The sequence below is a fragment of the Mesoplodon bidens genome (genome assembly GCF_964165515.1).
Source record: "Mesoplodon bidens genome assembly, chromosome: 3".
Taxonomy (NCBI): Eukaryota; Metazoa; Chordata; class Mammalia; order Artiodactyla; family Ziphiidae; genus Mesoplodon; species Mesoplodon bidens.
The window spans coordinates 91,929,938-91,946,387 of NC_138178.1; the positions used below are offsets into that span (position 1 = coordinate 91,929,938).

Below are 16,450 nucleotides of genomic sequence, written 5' to 3' on the forward strand. Positions count from 1 at the left end.
GCGGGACCAGCTGGTAACCGCCGAGTTGCCGGAGAGCGGGGCTGGGCGGAGGCGACGGGCGCCGGGGCGAGCGAAGCCGGGAGGGGGCTGGCGCCCGGGCCTGGTGCTGGGGGTGGGCCCGGGGCGAGCCGGAACCCGGGAGCGGGCGGGCTGGCGGAGCTGGACGTGCGGCGCTGCGGCGCTGGGAGCCGACCCTGAGCTCGCCCCGCGTGGGGAGAGCCGAGCTCAGGGGGCGTCAGAGCCGGAGGAGGAGGAGTGAAGTCAGGGCTGAGTGGGCGGAAGAGAGCCTGGGCAAAGGTGAGGCCCAGAAGTGGAAATTGAGAGAGGGAGCTGGCACCCGAGGGAGCGCGTTGGAGTGGACACACTTGGGACGGGACACATTTTCAAAATGTCAGGCTGTTGCATTTTGTCCAGTTCCTCTTAACTTGGTTTTTCTTTTGGCGGCAGTCCTAAGCCCTCCCACTGACCCACCTCATCGCATTACCTGATACCCTCAGGTCCAGGTGGTGCCTGAATTCCTCTTTGTCCAACCCCGGGACTCCTGCTCTTTGTGGCTGCTGCTTTTAACTAGAAATGCTGTCACACAGGTGAAGGTGCCTGTCCGCTTAGTCAACTACGCAGATTCTCTGTAATGACTCCTGTCTCATTTGTTTAAAAAAGCCTTGAGTCTGGGTACAGTGTGTCTTCTTTAGGGCAAAGAGGTTGGGAGGAAGGGAAGGCTTGGTGCAACTCCAAAAATGAAATGACACTCGATTCTTTTATTTTCTTAACAGACATGGCCACTTATCACCCAGAAGGACACATACAACTGCCCCGGGCTGATGCCATTCGTTCCCGACTCATTGATACTTTCTCTCTCCTTGAGCATCTGCACGGCTTGAGCCAAGCTGTGCCACGGCACACTACTCGAGAGATACTTGGTCAGCAGCCTGTTTCTTCACTAGGATGAATTTAAGACTCCCATCCACACCCTCCAAAGAGTAGGAAGCAGAGAGGCAATTTTAAGGGTGGAAAATTCAGAGGAGATTGGTTTGGTTGCTAGTTTGGAAGTTACACCAAACTTGATAAATCAAAGCCTTTATAAATAAAACTCTGGTTCCAGGAGATGGAACCCGTGTCACTCACTTTTAGGCCTAGGGTAACTATTAGCCCTGGCTGACTTGGAAGTTTCTACCAAAGACACTTAAAACTTTGAGTGTTGAACCTGCAGCCTTTATTCTGGGCAGGGACAGTGTTGGTCATAAGCAGTAGGTTAGCTCTTACTCCAAAATAGTATTAGTTGCTGTGTGAAGGAGCAGCAAGGTAAGACCCTGCACTAGGAGGCCCATTAAGTAACCAGTGTTCCTGCCCCCAATCCTACCTGCTCCTGATACTCCCAGACTTCTTTTTATATTTATCCACTGTCCCTTTTTTATTTTTGGTGTAGATCCTTCCTGTCAGAAGAAAGTTATGTTGGGAGATCAACACCAGCTTGTGCGCTTTTCCATAAAGCCTCGTCATGTAGAACGGATTACACATGCCCAGAGACTGATGAGCACCCTTCGAGTGCGCTGCAGCGAGAGGCCACCTCTTTCCTTGTGGGCTGGATGGGTCCTTGAGTGTATCCTTTCATGCCACTCATTTTTATCCCATGGCTTTACGGTCTCTCTGGCCTCATCATCTGCCTATTGACTTATTTTTCCCTTCCCAAACTCTATTTTCTTCTCATTCTCACCGGTTCTGTTCTTGCCCTAATTATGTCACCTGCCTAAACCAAAAAGAACTCCACTCTATGTTTTCTTAAGAGAAAACAGGTCCTCTCTTCAGAAACTTTATCATCTTCCTCATCTTTCTGAATACAATTGTACTGATGGTTGAAATAGGTGAGAACTCACATTGAATGAAAGGGTGGGAGTCATTTTTCCTTTTAAGTTGATCATTTTACACATTTGAATGTTATTTGAATTGTGATAGGGACAATTAAGTCTCTTGGAGTAGGATTTGTGCAACTGCTAAGACCTAGAAACATTTGAAGGGCTCTCAAGTGTAGTAGATATAAGGTAGTCTAGACACTTAGAGGTGGGGTGTAGTAGTCTCACAAGGAATTGGAGATGGGAAGACCAGTTGCATTTCTTGTGTTAGTCTAATAATTTGAATGAATCTTTTCTAATAGAGATATCGGTACCTATCAGCAAGTGATCCAACATCTACATTTTTACAAATATGTTTAGAAAGATTAAGTACAAATAAAAAAACTCACAATGTATGTAGAGTTACAACTAAGATATTAGGTGAGCCAAAAAATGACTTAAAGAGTAGATGACTCTAAAACCAATCATAAATTTTATGAAATGTATTAAAAGCAAAAAAATGTTTGGAGAATCAGTGACCTCATTTGATTATCATCTCAAACTGCTCAGAAAGGACAGTAGAAGTACTCACTTCCTTATTTCATCCTCACTACTTTGGGGAAGTTTCCCACTTTAAAAATAGTCTTTTGGACTTCCCTGGTGGCGCAGTGGTTAAGAATCCGCCTGCCAGTGCAGAAGACATGGGTTCAAACCCTGGTCCGGGAAGATCCCACATGCCGCAGAGCAACTAAGCCTATGCACCACAACGACTGAGCCTGCGCTCTAGAGCCCTAATAGAAGCCCGTGCACCACAACAAAGAGTAGCTCCCACTTGCCGCAACTGGAGAAAGCCCGCGCAGCAACGAAGACCAACACAGCCAAAAAATAAATAATAAAAATAAAAAGTAAATTTTAAAAAATAGTCTTTAATGGAATCAGGTCAAAGGCATTTAAATACACAACAGTATGTGGTGTCATTGACCAACTGCAGTATACTATATGCTTTGAACTGTTTTATTTCCTCCCCACAGTAATGAAGGTTTTAAATTAAGTCACCCACATTTCCTATTTCTTGTTGATAATGATAATTGGCAAGTATTTGCCCTGTGGGATTAGAGATATAGATTTCAACCTTGGAATAAAGTAAGTAGCAGTAAATATATGGGATTCCCTGGATCTAACAGACAAATCAAAATAGAATAACACTAACCATTCTTTTTGGTAAAACAGCTGAATATGAAACATGTTCACTGTGCCAGAAGATAGGTAGATTGCCTGAGTGAGAATCACCTGGCAAGCTCATGAAAATTGTATCTTATTAAGTACATTCTCATGGTAGAAAGTCAGGAGGGATTTTGCAAAGGGAAATAATTTGTGACTAACAGATTTCTTTGAATAGACTAATTTGTGTGATAAACATTAAGACTTTGTTTAGACTTTTAAAAAGCAATTTTCCAGATCATAAAGAATGCTGTTATACATAAGGAACAAACAGTTTTCTAGATCAAAGCTCCCCAATCTTTTTCATCTTATGATTTTGTTTCCCAGAAAAACGTATATAACCTTGAAAACCTCCACAGTAATTTTAATCATTTTATTTTATCACATTTTTTCTGTGACATGGAGAAGCAAGTTGAAGTAAAAATGGTAATTTAGACTAACATGTTGCTAAACATTATATTTTAGTGCATATTATTTTATAATTTTAATAATCATAAAATGTAAGCAAATTTTTACTTTTGCCATTTTATAAGTGATCATGCTTTTTTTTAAGAAAATATATGATTTGTCTACAAATGAATTTTTAAGTGACATTATATATTAAGTTCGGTTTGGGGATCAAATATATTTAATTTATGGTTTTTGGGTGTTTTTTTGTCTGTGTCAAGTGGCTTGCAGGATCTTAGTTGCCTGACCAGGGATTGAACCTGGGCCCATGGCAGTGAAAGCACCGAGTCCGAACCACTGGACCCTGGACTGCCAGGGAATTCCCTATGTATTATATTTCTAAATTTTCTGTTTCTTTTAAAAAGTTTAGATATAACATATATTAGTTTTAGGTTTACAACATTGTGTATTGTATGTTAAATACATGTTATATGTTAAAGTATAGGTGGAAATTTAATTATGTGTTTGGGCATAAAAAAATAGAAAAAAAAATCTTCCACAATGATATTGGTAATTCTACTTTGCACTTTAATCTTTAATCAATGGGCTTATTTTTATAATTTTCATATTTTGTTTCTAAATGGTGAGAAGGTGAGAAAAGAAAAAAGATTTGGCTCATTTGCAAGCCCTTCTCTGAAAATAACACATCGTGAGTGTGAATAGTCCTTATTTCCAACAAAAAACTGAGTACAACATTATTATAATTTAAACACTGATTTTTGAGGTTCTAGAGATATCTTCATATGCCATATAAAATTTTCTATCAGATGAATGCAATTTATAGAATCTGATGAAGATTGTCTTGAGATAAACTTGCGGAATTATTCTTTTGCTCTTCATTAAGTTGTATTTCAACATCAGTGTTCCTTACTTCGTTAATGTAATTAGCCAAAACACTGCTAAAAGCAATAACAATTTAAAACTGTAAGTGTCAAAATCTTCACAGCCATTTGTGTTGTTCAGGGTGATTGAGTATTCTCTTGTCTCTATTAACTGCCAGGCATATCAGTCATAGTGCATTTGGAGGCTCTCAGATTGTTCTGTTTCAAAGAGAAAATTTTATTTAGCTTTTAAAGCTATTTTGATCTCAGTGCTTTTTTCTACATCATCATATACATCTATTAAATGTATAGAAGAGGTGAAGAGAGTTGAAAGGTGAAGGCAAATGAGTTAAGGAATTGAAGTCAGCAAATAATTAGGTTCTAGAGAGAAAGTATAGAATTCAGTTTGCTTTGCAGAATAAAATCAATTTTAGGCAGAGTAGAAAAGGGAAGCTTTAAAAGTAACAAAGAACCAAGTAATTTCTTATTATAACCTAATATGCCCCATGAATCTGGCTTCTTGTTCCAAGATCTGTTATAAAACACTTTCCATATCATGGCCCTACATTTGTGTTCTTTTCTCAAGGCCTATTGCTTCTTCATGAAGTTTGGTACCAGGGTAACAGAACAGATAGGGTTGGTGGTCATTAAGAGAGCAATCCCTTGGTGGCTCTCTGACCCCAGAGTGGGAAGGCAGTAACTTGCAGCTGTTAGACATACCGGTACCAGCAGGAGATGAGTTGTAGCTATTTTTCATGTTCGATTCTGTCCTCCCCTGAATTTCACAGGCTGAAGCAACAACGGCATTAAGAGGAGAAACTCAAAAGAAAAATGACATAGCAGTGGGCACAACTGTGGTTTTTAACAGTTGCTGATCATTCTCCATCATTCAGCTTCCTGCTTCTTTACCCTTTACTCATCCTTTGCTCTATTCTCACAGAATTGCTCGAATCCTCAAATACCCAACTGTGGCCACTGAAGCTGACTCTGGAGGTGGCAGCTTGGTTCATCTTGCTTGTTTTCATCGTGGAGATCCTTCTTATGTGGCTATCCAGCTTTTTCCTCTTCTGGAAGAATGCCTGGAATGTCTTTGACTTTGTTGTCACCATATTGGTAAGGATAGATATCCTGAAGATTAGTTTACTGGGCTGAGAAATGTGCCTATGTGAATCAAAGACAAGAAAAGTTAAGATACTTAGAGCACAGGAAGAAACAAATAGAAATGTACCTAACCTCCTTATTTTGTTTTTTTTTTTTTTCTCTAAAAGTCAGGCATGGTAGGAGTAGTTAGTATGAGGAGCAAGGAAGAATCTGATCACAACATTAACCCCAGCAATAATCTCTACCAGTTACTAACCACTTACTAAATGTCAGAAACTATCCTGTTTTTCATGCATTTTTAAAAATTTGAGCTCCACAACAACCCAATGAGTTAAGCATTGTATTTATCCCCTTTTAATGTCTGAGCAAATTGAAGTGCAGGGTTTAAGTAATTTCTTATAGAAAGGCCGAATAGGAAACAGTCCCCAGAGAAGGCTTTTCAAAGGATAATGACCAAGGAACTATGACAGTGAAGAGATAAAGAAGGGGCAACTGGGCTTCCCTGGTGGCGCAATGGTTGAGAGTCCGCCTGCCAATGCAGGGGACACGGGTTCATGCCCCGGTCCGGGAAGATCCCACATGCCGCTGAGCGGCTGGGCCCGTGAGCCATGGCTGTTGAGCCTGCGCGTCCGGAGCCTGTGCTCCACAACGGGAGAGGCCACAACAGTGAGAGGCCCACATACCGCAAAAAAAAAAAAAAAAAAAAAAAAAAAGGGCAACTGAGCGTGGGTGCTTTGGGGTATATTTTACTCATGATCTGTGTGTTTCCTACAGTCCCTGATTCCTGAGGTTGTGGTGCTGGTAGGGGTAACGAGCCATTCCGTATGGCTCCAGTTGCTGAGGATCTGCCGGGTGCTAAGGTCTCTTAAACTCTTTGCACGATTCCGTCAAGTTCGAGTCATTATTTTGGCCCTGGTCAGGGCCCTCAAGGTGATTTGACTGCTGCAGCTGTATCAAGTGGGCAAGGTGGATAAACATGGCGGTTTAACATGAAACAGTCTGGGTGGATGAAAGAAGGCAATGAAAGACCCTGTGAAATGTTGTCGATGAGAAAGGGCTAGGGACAAGCTGCTGTGTTCTAGAGATGACTGGGCTCAGGCTAGAAGTGAGGGTTTGGTGGGGGATTTCCAGGGTGGGTCTGACTAGGCTGTAGGTGGAGATCAGCCTAGTCTGGCCCAGCTCTGACTCAAGGTCATGACTTCTAGAGCATGACCTCCCTCTTGATGTTGCTGCTCATCTTCTTCTACATTTTTGCTGTGGCTGGTGTCTACTTCTTCGAGGATTACACCCGTTCAACTCGCCAGGACCTGGAGTATCACATGTTCTTCTCGTAGGCAGGACTGGGGGAAGCCTGGGTTGGGGGAGAGAATTTGGGCATAAGACTGGGAAGCTAGTCCAAAGTACAGTAATACAAAAAATATAATATATTGTAAGAAATGGGAATAGAACACAGTAAAAAGAGGTAAAGAGAAAGCAAAGGAATAGTGAGTGGTATTAGCTCCAATTTTGAGGATAGGTCAGTTATTCCTGGTTTGCTTTGGGTTTTGCAAATTCAAACTTACCCTTACCTTTAAATAGCAATATACTCCAGGGGTTAAGCCCTGGTTTCCATGTCTCAGTTACCTCTTTTGAAAAATGGGATTAAAAGTAGTACTACTTCATAAGAGTGTAGGGATAAATGAGGTAATTCATTTAAGCATTTAGCACAGCATTTCACACGTTGTAAGTGATCAGTAAATGTTACTATGACCTCAAACATGGTCACTGGTTTTACCCCAGTCTCTTAAATGTAGAGATTACACATGCACATACTTAAATTCTTTCAAAAGTAAAATCCTGATAAGCTTTTTGTCTAGAGAACACTGATTACTAGTAGAAAGTCAATTTGGATTTAGAGGAGACAGTGTTATTTGTGAATTGGAATCCAATCTTTTCAGCACCTCTCAGGTCTCTATCTTAGACTAACAGGTAGTTTTGTAAGAGTATTGACTTGGGGAAGTCCTAGAATTCATTCTATTCAGGCGCTGATGTTTTCAGTAATCTGTATATTGAGGGATAAGAAGGAAATTTTAGATATCTTCCTGAGAGCTTTTGTGATATATTCATTATCATTCATTATTTGGAATCACATGTTTATGTCACATATCCGTGCATTTACTTGACTGTCAGGTCATGCCAGCAAACTAAGTAGGCATGATGTTTGCTAAATTTGTATGTGACCTTCTGTTAGGCGAAGTCCATAGAACAGTGGAGAATGAACTTAGAAAAAAATGATGTGTAGTTGGTGATTCAATTTATAAACATTCAGTCAATACCTATGTATTAAATACTTACTGTGCCCCAGGCACTGATGAAATGGTGAGAGCTATTCATAGATTATTCATGATAAAGGAAAACCTAACAAAACAATCTCAAACTGAAGAAAGATAAGGTAAAAAATTGAGTATGGTAGAAAAGGGGCTAAAGTCAGAGCAAACTACAAAGAAATGCTCTTATGTTGCTTTGAGAGTAAGAATGATAGTGTTTCTTAGAGAATTAGCTCTGTCTATACACACACCTCCTTTTTCTTTAGGGACCTGCCGAATTCCATAGTGACAGTGTTCATTCTCTTTACTATGGATCATTGGTATGCACTGCTTCAGGATACCTGGAAGGTGCCTGAAGTCAGCCGTACCTTCAGCAGCATCTATGTCATCCTCTGGTTGTTACTTGGTTCCATTATCTTTCGAAACATCATAGTAGCCATGATGGGTAAGCATAGAAGAGGTGAAACTTGGTGAGAGGGGTGTTTGGGAAGAAATTAGAGCGAAAGCTAGGATTGGTGAATTACAGAGAGAGAACCTGATGTAACAGGAAAGTGCGGGGCCTGGAATGGATATTTCACTTGGTTTCTCCCCACCCAAGCCCTCTCCCCATGTCTAGTCACCACCATCTCCCAACTCCTAATGGCCCTTTGGGGCAGTTACTAACTTCCAGAAAATCAGAAATGAGCTGAACGAGGAGATGACACACCGGGAGGTTCAGCACAAAGCCGACATATTCAAGCGGCAGATTATCCAGAGGTCTGCTTCCCCATTTTCAAACCCAGCTTTAGTTCTTGAGGGTGCCCTGATCTCATTCTCTGTTTCTGCTCCTTGGCCACAATGCCATTTTCCCCTTTGTGACAGATTTGCCTCAGAGTTAGAATTCCCCAGCTCTAAAATATTGCCTGATTCTTTATCCACTGTCAGGGCTTCCCCACTCTTTTTCACTCCTTTACTACAACTTTACTTATTCTTCTCACTTGATGATCCAAATTCTTTTTCCTTACTACACTCCTGCTTCAGTGTAACTCTCTTCACTCTTTTGTGTTTTTTGCTTTGCAGGAGACAAAACCTAATCCCTGAGGCTCAGAGGTCAAGCGTTAGCAAAATAGATGCCAGGTTAGGAGTGTATATGTGAAGTGGGATGGACACACATGAAGGAGGAAAGGGTAGAAAACCAAAGGTGAAGATTGGCTTTGAGAGAGAATTCATTCATTCAATAACTATTTATTGTAGTGGGTTGAATGGTGGCCTCCAAAAAGATACGTCCATGTTCTAACTCCCGGAACCTGTGAACATGACCTTATTTGGAAAAAGGGTCTTTGCAGATGCAATTAAATTAAGGATCTTGAGATGTGATCATTCTGGATTATCCAGGTGGGCCATAAATCCAGTGACAAGGGTCACTGGATTTAAGAGACAGGAGAGAAGACATAGACATAGAGAATAGGAGAAGACGTCAAGATAGGGATAGAGATTGGAGTGATGCACCCACAAGCCAGAGGAAGCCAGTGGATGCAAGGCAACTGCCAGAGGCAAGAAGAAGCGAGGAACCTTCTCTCTTTGAGATTCCAAAGGGAGTATGACCCTGTTGACACATTGATTTCCGACTTCCGGCTTCCAGAATTGTGAGAATAAATTTCTGTTGTTTTAAGCTACCAAGTTTGTGGTAATTTCCTACAGCAGCCACAGGAAACTAATAAAAATACCTTCCATGAAACATGTTATTCAAGACCCTGAGTGTTCAGCAGTGGACAAGAGAGCAGAAGGAGAAATAAGAAATCCATCAACAAATAATTATTGAATGCTTATTAGTTGCTCAGAGTATATCAGTGAACAAAATAAATAATGCCTGTTCTCATGGAGCTTATATACTAGTAGGAGGAAAGAGACAGTAAACAATCATATTAATAAGAAAATTAGCACATTAAAATATAAGCATTGAATATAAAAAGAATGTATATATGTGTGTATAACAGTCACTTTGCTATAAGCAGAAATTAACATTGTAACTCAACTATACTTTAATAAAAAACATTAAAATAGGATAAGCATTATAAAAAAGTAAAAAGTAGAACAGGTTAAGGGGGATTGGAGTATAAGGGGGGGGGGTTGCATATGGGTTGTAATTTTAAACAAGGTAGTCAGGGTGGCCTCTGAAAAGGTAACATTTGAGCAAAGACTTGGAGGAGGTCAAGGGATTACTATGTGGATATCTACGGGAAGAGTATTATAGGCAGAGGGAACAGCTAGTACAAATGTCCTAAAACAGAAGCATGCCTGGTGTGTTTGAGAAATAGCAAGGAAGCTACTGTGACTGAAGCAGAGTAAGTAGGGGGGAGAATGATAGGAGATGAGGTCAGAGAGGTAATGGGGACTTGATCCTGTAGGGCTGTGGGGACCATTGTGAGAACTTAGGCTTTGATTTCAGGTGAAATGGGGAACATAGTGGAGCAGTGACATGCAGTGACTTACATTTAAGAAGGATTAGTCTGGTTGCTGTGTTGATGATAAACTGAGGGAAGAATAAAAGAAGAAGCAGAGAGATGAGTTAGGAGGCTATGCTGCTATACAGGCAAGAGGCATTGATGGCTCAGACCAGAGTGGTACCAGTGGTATTAGTGAGAAAAGATATATTTTGAAGGTAGAGTCAACAGGCTCTTTTTGTTTGTTTTTTATTTTTTATTTTTGGCTGTGTTGGGTCTGCGTTGCTGTGCGTGGGCTTTCTCTATTTGGGGTGATCCGGGGCTACTCTTCATTGTGGTGTGCGGGCTTCTCATTGTCATGGCTTCTCGTTGCAGAGCACGGGCTCTAAGCGCACAGGCTTCAGTAGTTGTGGCACGTGGGCTCAGTAGTTGTGGCTTGCAGGCTCTAGAGCTCAGGCTCAGTAGTTGTGGCGCACTGGCTTAGTTGCTCCGCGGCATGTGGGATCTTCCCGGGCCAGGGCTTGAACCCGTGTCCCTTGCATTGGCAGGCGGATTCTTAACCACCGTGCCACCAGGGAAGCCCTCAACAGGCTTTCTTGATGGATTGGATGTGAGGTATGAGAGAAGAATTAAGGATGAAAGTTCTGACCCAAGCAACTGGAAGGATTGATTAGCTGAGATGGGGAGGGCTGTGGGTGGAAGAGGTTTGGTGGGCAAAGAGTTCAGTTTTGATTGAATTTGAGATGTCCTTAGACATTCAAGTGGTGCTAAGTGAGTAAAAGTTGTATATACAAGTCTGGATTAAGGAGTGAGGTCTGGACAAGAGGCTTAAGTTTGCATCTGGTAGGCATTCGAACTCAGCAGATGAGATCACCAAAGGAGCAACTGTAGATGGAGAAGATATAAAGAGCTGAGCCCAAGGTCCCTCTAATATTAAGAGATGGAATCGATGGGCCAGAGGCTATAGTTGTGGTGTAATAGGCATAGGGCCAAGGGGTAGGGGGCTAAAACTTTGCAAAATAAGGTGGGGTGTGGAACGTGGAAGCCCAAGTAAGCCTGAGCACAGTTGTTATGTGGTGAGGGGCACTAATAGGGGTACATGACATGGGATAATTTAGGTTGGATGTGCTTAAACTTAGATTTGGGGAGCAGTTTGGCCTTCATTGCCTTAACTCCTAGCTTTAGGCCAGGGCCAGAATCAGAATAATGAAAGAACTAGCCATATCGTGTAAATGTATTTGAAGCAATAAAATTTTGCCTTTCACTTACAGAAATGCCAATCAACAAGGGGAACCTTTGGACTTAACAGAAGCTTCTAAAGAAGAGTCCAAACGCAGTGCCACTAAAGAGAGTTCAAGACCATCTAAGTCAAAAACAAAGAAGTCCTTGTCAAAAATGAAGAAGTCTGCATCTTCCTCTTCCTCCTCATCTTCATCTTCCTACTGTTCCTCTTCTTCTGGCTCCAGATATTATGACCCTATTGGTAAGCCGAGGGTTTCTCCCAGTTGAATTCAGACTCCTTCTCCATGAGACATCCCATTCTTCATAGGAGCTCTCCCACTATGCACATTTCCCGATTTTCTCCACCAGTCCGATTTTCTGGCCTTGGTTACTTTCTTCACGCTTCTTCATTTCCCCTGTGCTTCTGCTGCACTTTGGAAAAGTATGGTTGTGCCTCTCTTTGTTTATTGTAGAAGTGGTGTCTTGGTGATACATACTTTTCTCCCTCTCCTTCCTATATCCTCTTTCATCCCTGCTTTCTCCTCGCCTGCCCCCATAGAGTTTATCAGCTTTTATCCAGCTTCCACGAATCTAGATATGTTTTTGAGAAGCATTTCTCCCTCCAGGTCAGTTGGACTGGGAGACTCATGTGCACCAGAATCTGCCTGGGCTAATGGATATGGATCAGGATGAACGTGTTATTTGGCCTAGGGATTCACTCTTCCGATATTTTGAGTTGCTAGAAAAGCTGCAGTATAACCTAGAGGAGCGTAAGCGGTTGCAAGAGTTTGCAGGTATGGATTTAGGGCAGCCATGGAGACCAGGAGTTAAGTCCATTGGAGTAGCATATATAACTGGGGAGAAGAAGGGTGTTTGCTATTTTGGCACCTCAGCCTCTGAATTTCCACCTCACACCTAAAAAAGGCAAATTCACTGTTTGGTATGTCACATTCTGGGCATATGTCTGGATTTCTTCTAACCTAATGAGGACCTGGCAACCCTGTTTCTCTGATAGGGGATACCTAAATCCTGTTAGGTCTGAGAGCTTATTTCCCAAGAGGAGAGTATCCAGTTCCAGCTGCTGGAAATTAGGATAAGGTGGGCTCTCACTCTATTTGGGCAGCCTGCCCCCTTTTGTACATGTTTCTTCTCTTTGAAGGTCACCTTTCAGACCTCAACAGTAAGGGCCTCAGGCTCAAGTTCAATAGCTATGGGGTTTAGACAGTCAGCAGAAAGCCCACAAGTGCCCACTGTCCTCAAGAGGTTTATGAATTACAGACTCCTCTTCCTTTCAGTCCCTTCTAGAGTCAAGCCTATGCAGAGAAAATATGTGATTAAAATAGTAAAGTTTAGGACTTCCCTGGTGGTTCAGTGGTTAAGAAACCGCATTCCAATGCAGAGGACGCAGGTTTGATCCCTGGTTGGGGAGCTAAGATTCCACATGCCATGGGGCAACTAAGCCCATGCGCCGCAACTACTGAGCACGCATGCCACAGCTAGAGAGAGAAGCCCGCGTGCCGCAACGAAGATCCTGTATGCCGCAACTAAGACCCAACACAGCCAAATAAATAAATAAATGTTTTTTAAAAATAGTAAAGTTGGGACTTCCTGGTGGTGCAGAGGTTAAGAATCTGCCTGCCAATGCAGGGGACATGGGTTCGAGCCCTGTTCCGAGAAAATCCCACATGCTGCAGAGGAACTAAGCCCGTGTGCCACAACTACTGAGCCTGTGCTCTAGAGCCCATGAGCCACAACTACTAAGACCGTGTGCCACAACTACTGAAGCCTGCACACCTAGAGCCCGTGCTCTGCAACAAGAGAAACCACCGCAATGAGAAGCCCGCGCACCACAACGAAGAGTAGCCCCCGCTCGCCGCAACTAGAGAAAGCCCTCGTGCAGCAGTGAAGACTCAACACAGCCAAAAATAAAATAAATAAAAATTTTAAAAATTCTCTAAAAAAAATAGTAAAATTTTTTATTAATTAATTAATTTATTTATTTTTGGCTGTGTTGGGTCTTCGTTTCTGTGTGAGGGCTTTCTCTAGTTGTGGCAAGTGGGGGCCACTCTTCATCGCTGTGCGCGGGCCTCTCACTGTCGCGGCCTCTCTTGTTGCGGAGCACAGGCTCCAGACGTGCAGGCTCAGTAGTTGTGGCTCACGGGCCTAGTTGCTCTGCGGCATGTGGGATCTTCCCAGTCCAGGGCTCGAACCCGTGTCCCCTGCATTGGCAGGCGGATTCTCAACCACTGTGCCACCAGGGAAGCCCAGAAAAAAACAGTAAAATTTGATTTAAGCTGAGAACTACCTGCTCAAAATTATTTTCCCTAAATTTCTCATTTGAGATTTCACCACCTAGAGATTAATTTGGATCAATGAATTTTCCCTCTAAAATTACAAAAGTTAGGGACAATTTTTTTTAAACAATTTAATGTGGATTAGTGTTATCCTAATACCTAGCTGAAGTCAACCCAAAGTGAAAATATCAATGGGGGAAGAGGAATGTGTGTGTGGCGGGCACAGGAGAGCAATAAGAGGAATTTATAACATTGGAACATGGAATTTAGAGCAGGATGTCAGACAGGCTTTGCCTACTTCGAATATTGCATTGTTAACCTGCTCTTTCCAACTGCCCTCAGCCCTGCCTCCCCATTTGTTCTGGGGAGAACAGGGTGAAAGGGCGGCGAAGGTAGCAAGATGGCTTCTTTAATCCTGATTAATTCATCTGTGGCAAAGAGGACAGACTCATAGGCTTAATTTAGAGTAAAGATTAGTAAAACTTTGAGTGGAAACCTAGAACCCAGAAAAACAGGGTCTTCACCAAACATTTGTATGTTCTGAATATTCTTAGCTCTCCAGCTTTACAGTCTGTTTCTTTACAGTGCAGGCGCTGATGAATTTTGAAGACAAGTAAAGCTGACAGCGGATGGCTTCACTATCTTTGGCAAAAATTAATGAAGGGAAGTGTTGGAAATGGAGAATTTCCAGTATAAATGTCTAATAAATCCTGCTGATAATTGTACAGTGGTCTGTCTCTGAGACATAGGGGATACTGAAAGATATAAGATCAGGTGGAAGTTAGTTCAGATGCCAGTGAGGCCCACGGTCCTTGGCTTTCTACCCTTTCCACAGCTCCTCTCGCTCTTTCTTTGGCTTTATCACTATAGCCCCCACCTTTTCTATAGCATTTACTTCCTGCTAGAGTCCTAATTTCACCTTCTCCCTCACTGGTGGGTACAGGCCCCTGGGGGTTGGGAGTAAGAAGACCCCAGGAGCTGTGAGTGTAACTAATTGAGAACTGTTGTTTCCATTGCTACTCAAAGAACATTGCTTCTCCTGGGCACCATTAACTTCAATCAAACGTCATTTTCACCTGTTTCTGTGCCAAAAGAGCATCCCTTTATTCCACTTCCTTGCCTTTTCTGAGGGCAGTGATTCTGTTCTGTAGGGGGCGGAGCAAATCAGTATGTCCCACAGATTTTTTAGAGTCAATCTATCTCCTGTCAAAGTAGGAACACCTTTTATATAGAATGTCACTGAAAGGGGATTATCCAATGTTTTAATGTTTCTAGTTACTGGTGACTTATTATCTAGAGGGGATCATGTTCCATTGTTGGATGACTCAAGTCTTTAGACATGTTTATTATTAAAAATTCTATCACTTATTGAGTGCTTAACATGTATGAACATACACATGTATGAGAAATACATGAAACACTGAATTGTGTTCTTTAAAATGGTAAATTTTATGTGAATTAGATCTCAATTTTTAAAATAAAGTAAGAAAAGATTATTTGAAACCAATAACCAACATTACGTTTCAAGGAAAAGCATTTTAGTCATTCCCCATAACATGTGGGACAAAACAAAAATGTTTTAAAAATAAATGTCAGTATATAATATTATATTAAAATCTTATCATAAGAAATAAATACTTGAAAAGAAGAACTACAAATACTATTTTTAGACACAATTGTATACCTAGAAACCCCAAAGGAATCAAATAGAATTAGAGATAACAAAGAATTTCCATTAAGTACAAATAGAGGAAATGAGGACTGGAGAGAGAAACCTGGGAAACAGGAACACTTAAGGGATAGGAGGAGGAGGAGCCAGAAAAAAGCCTGAGAGGGAAGAACTGAAGAGACAGGAGGATAGTCATTCTAGAGTAATGTCCCTAGAATTTCAAGAAAGGAATGGTCCAGTAAGATCTGGATCGGAGCATCCATTGAACCCAGCAATCAGAATACAATAAATATAATAAAACAGAATAAGGAAGTATTTAATAAATCTTGCATGTGCTATCCACAAAGTAAATCCTCATCGAGCAGTATCATTGAGTAGCTTTGCTCAAAGTGTGGTCTGAGGACCAGCAGAATTGGCTTCACCTGACTTGTTAGAAGTGCAGAATCTCAGGTCCCATCCTCAGGGCCTGTTGAATCAGGTGTTACATATGCACATTAAAGTTTCAAAAAGCACTGCTTTATAGTCATGTGATGACTGATCCCTTCCTGCTTTCTATAGTTAACCTTCTCAAATGAATGGCCCGTGCATGCTGCCTCATTCTTTAACTCCTTCCTTAACGAAAATGATCGGTTTCAATTCTATTGGAATGGAATTTATTCAACAAATTTGAATTTTTCCCATGTTCCTATGTTCCTATGTTCCAGACACTGTTATAGGTGTTTGGATATGTCAGTGAATGAACAAGACAGAGATCCCTGCCAGTTCTGATTAGCTCCCCATAAGATCCCCAAGTAATAACTAACTTCCATGAAGACAGTGATTTTACCTCCTTCTATTTTTTCCCCCAAATTATCTTTCCAGCAGCCCAGAGCCATGTGATAACATCTGCTCAAAAACAAAACCAAACTTTTTTCTGACTAAATAAAAATATTTTAAGGTCTGAGGATTAAGCGCCACTGGCAATGAATCCATTACTCCTCCAGCTTCCTTTTTATCCTTGCCCTGACCTAATAACCCTGCTATAACTTTTACCAGTATTCTCAAGTCAAGGAAGAGATTCAGGCTCTATGCCAGGTAAGTATGAAGGTTCCTCAGGAGCATTTTGGAAGTGAAGTTAG

The 16,450-nt window shown here is 41.7% G+C and overlaps 1 protein-coding gene across 1 annotated transcript; it reads left to right on the forward strand.

Moving 5' to 3' along the window:
- The first annotated feature begins 6 nt into the window (after positions 1–6).
- On the forward strand, positions 7–15,095 carry CATSPER2 (cation channel sperm associated 2). The gene is made up of 13 exons (XM_081227105.1): positions 7–297; positions 774–920; positions 1,427–1,600; positions 1,794–1,862; positions 5,259–5,431; positions 6,194–6,349; positions 6,625–6,749; positions 7,992–8,170; positions 8,382–8,481; positions 8,785–8,841; positions 11,420–11,631; positions 11,996–12,163; positions 14,249–15,095. The coding sequence occupies exons 2-13, from the start codon at positions 776–778 to the stop codon at positions 14,278–14,280; spliced, it is 1,590 nt and encodes a 529-aa protein (XP_081083231.1). The 5' UTR covers positions 7–297; positions 774–775; the 3' UTR covers positions 14,281–15,095.
- Positions 15,096–16,450: the final 1,355 nt, after the last annotated feature.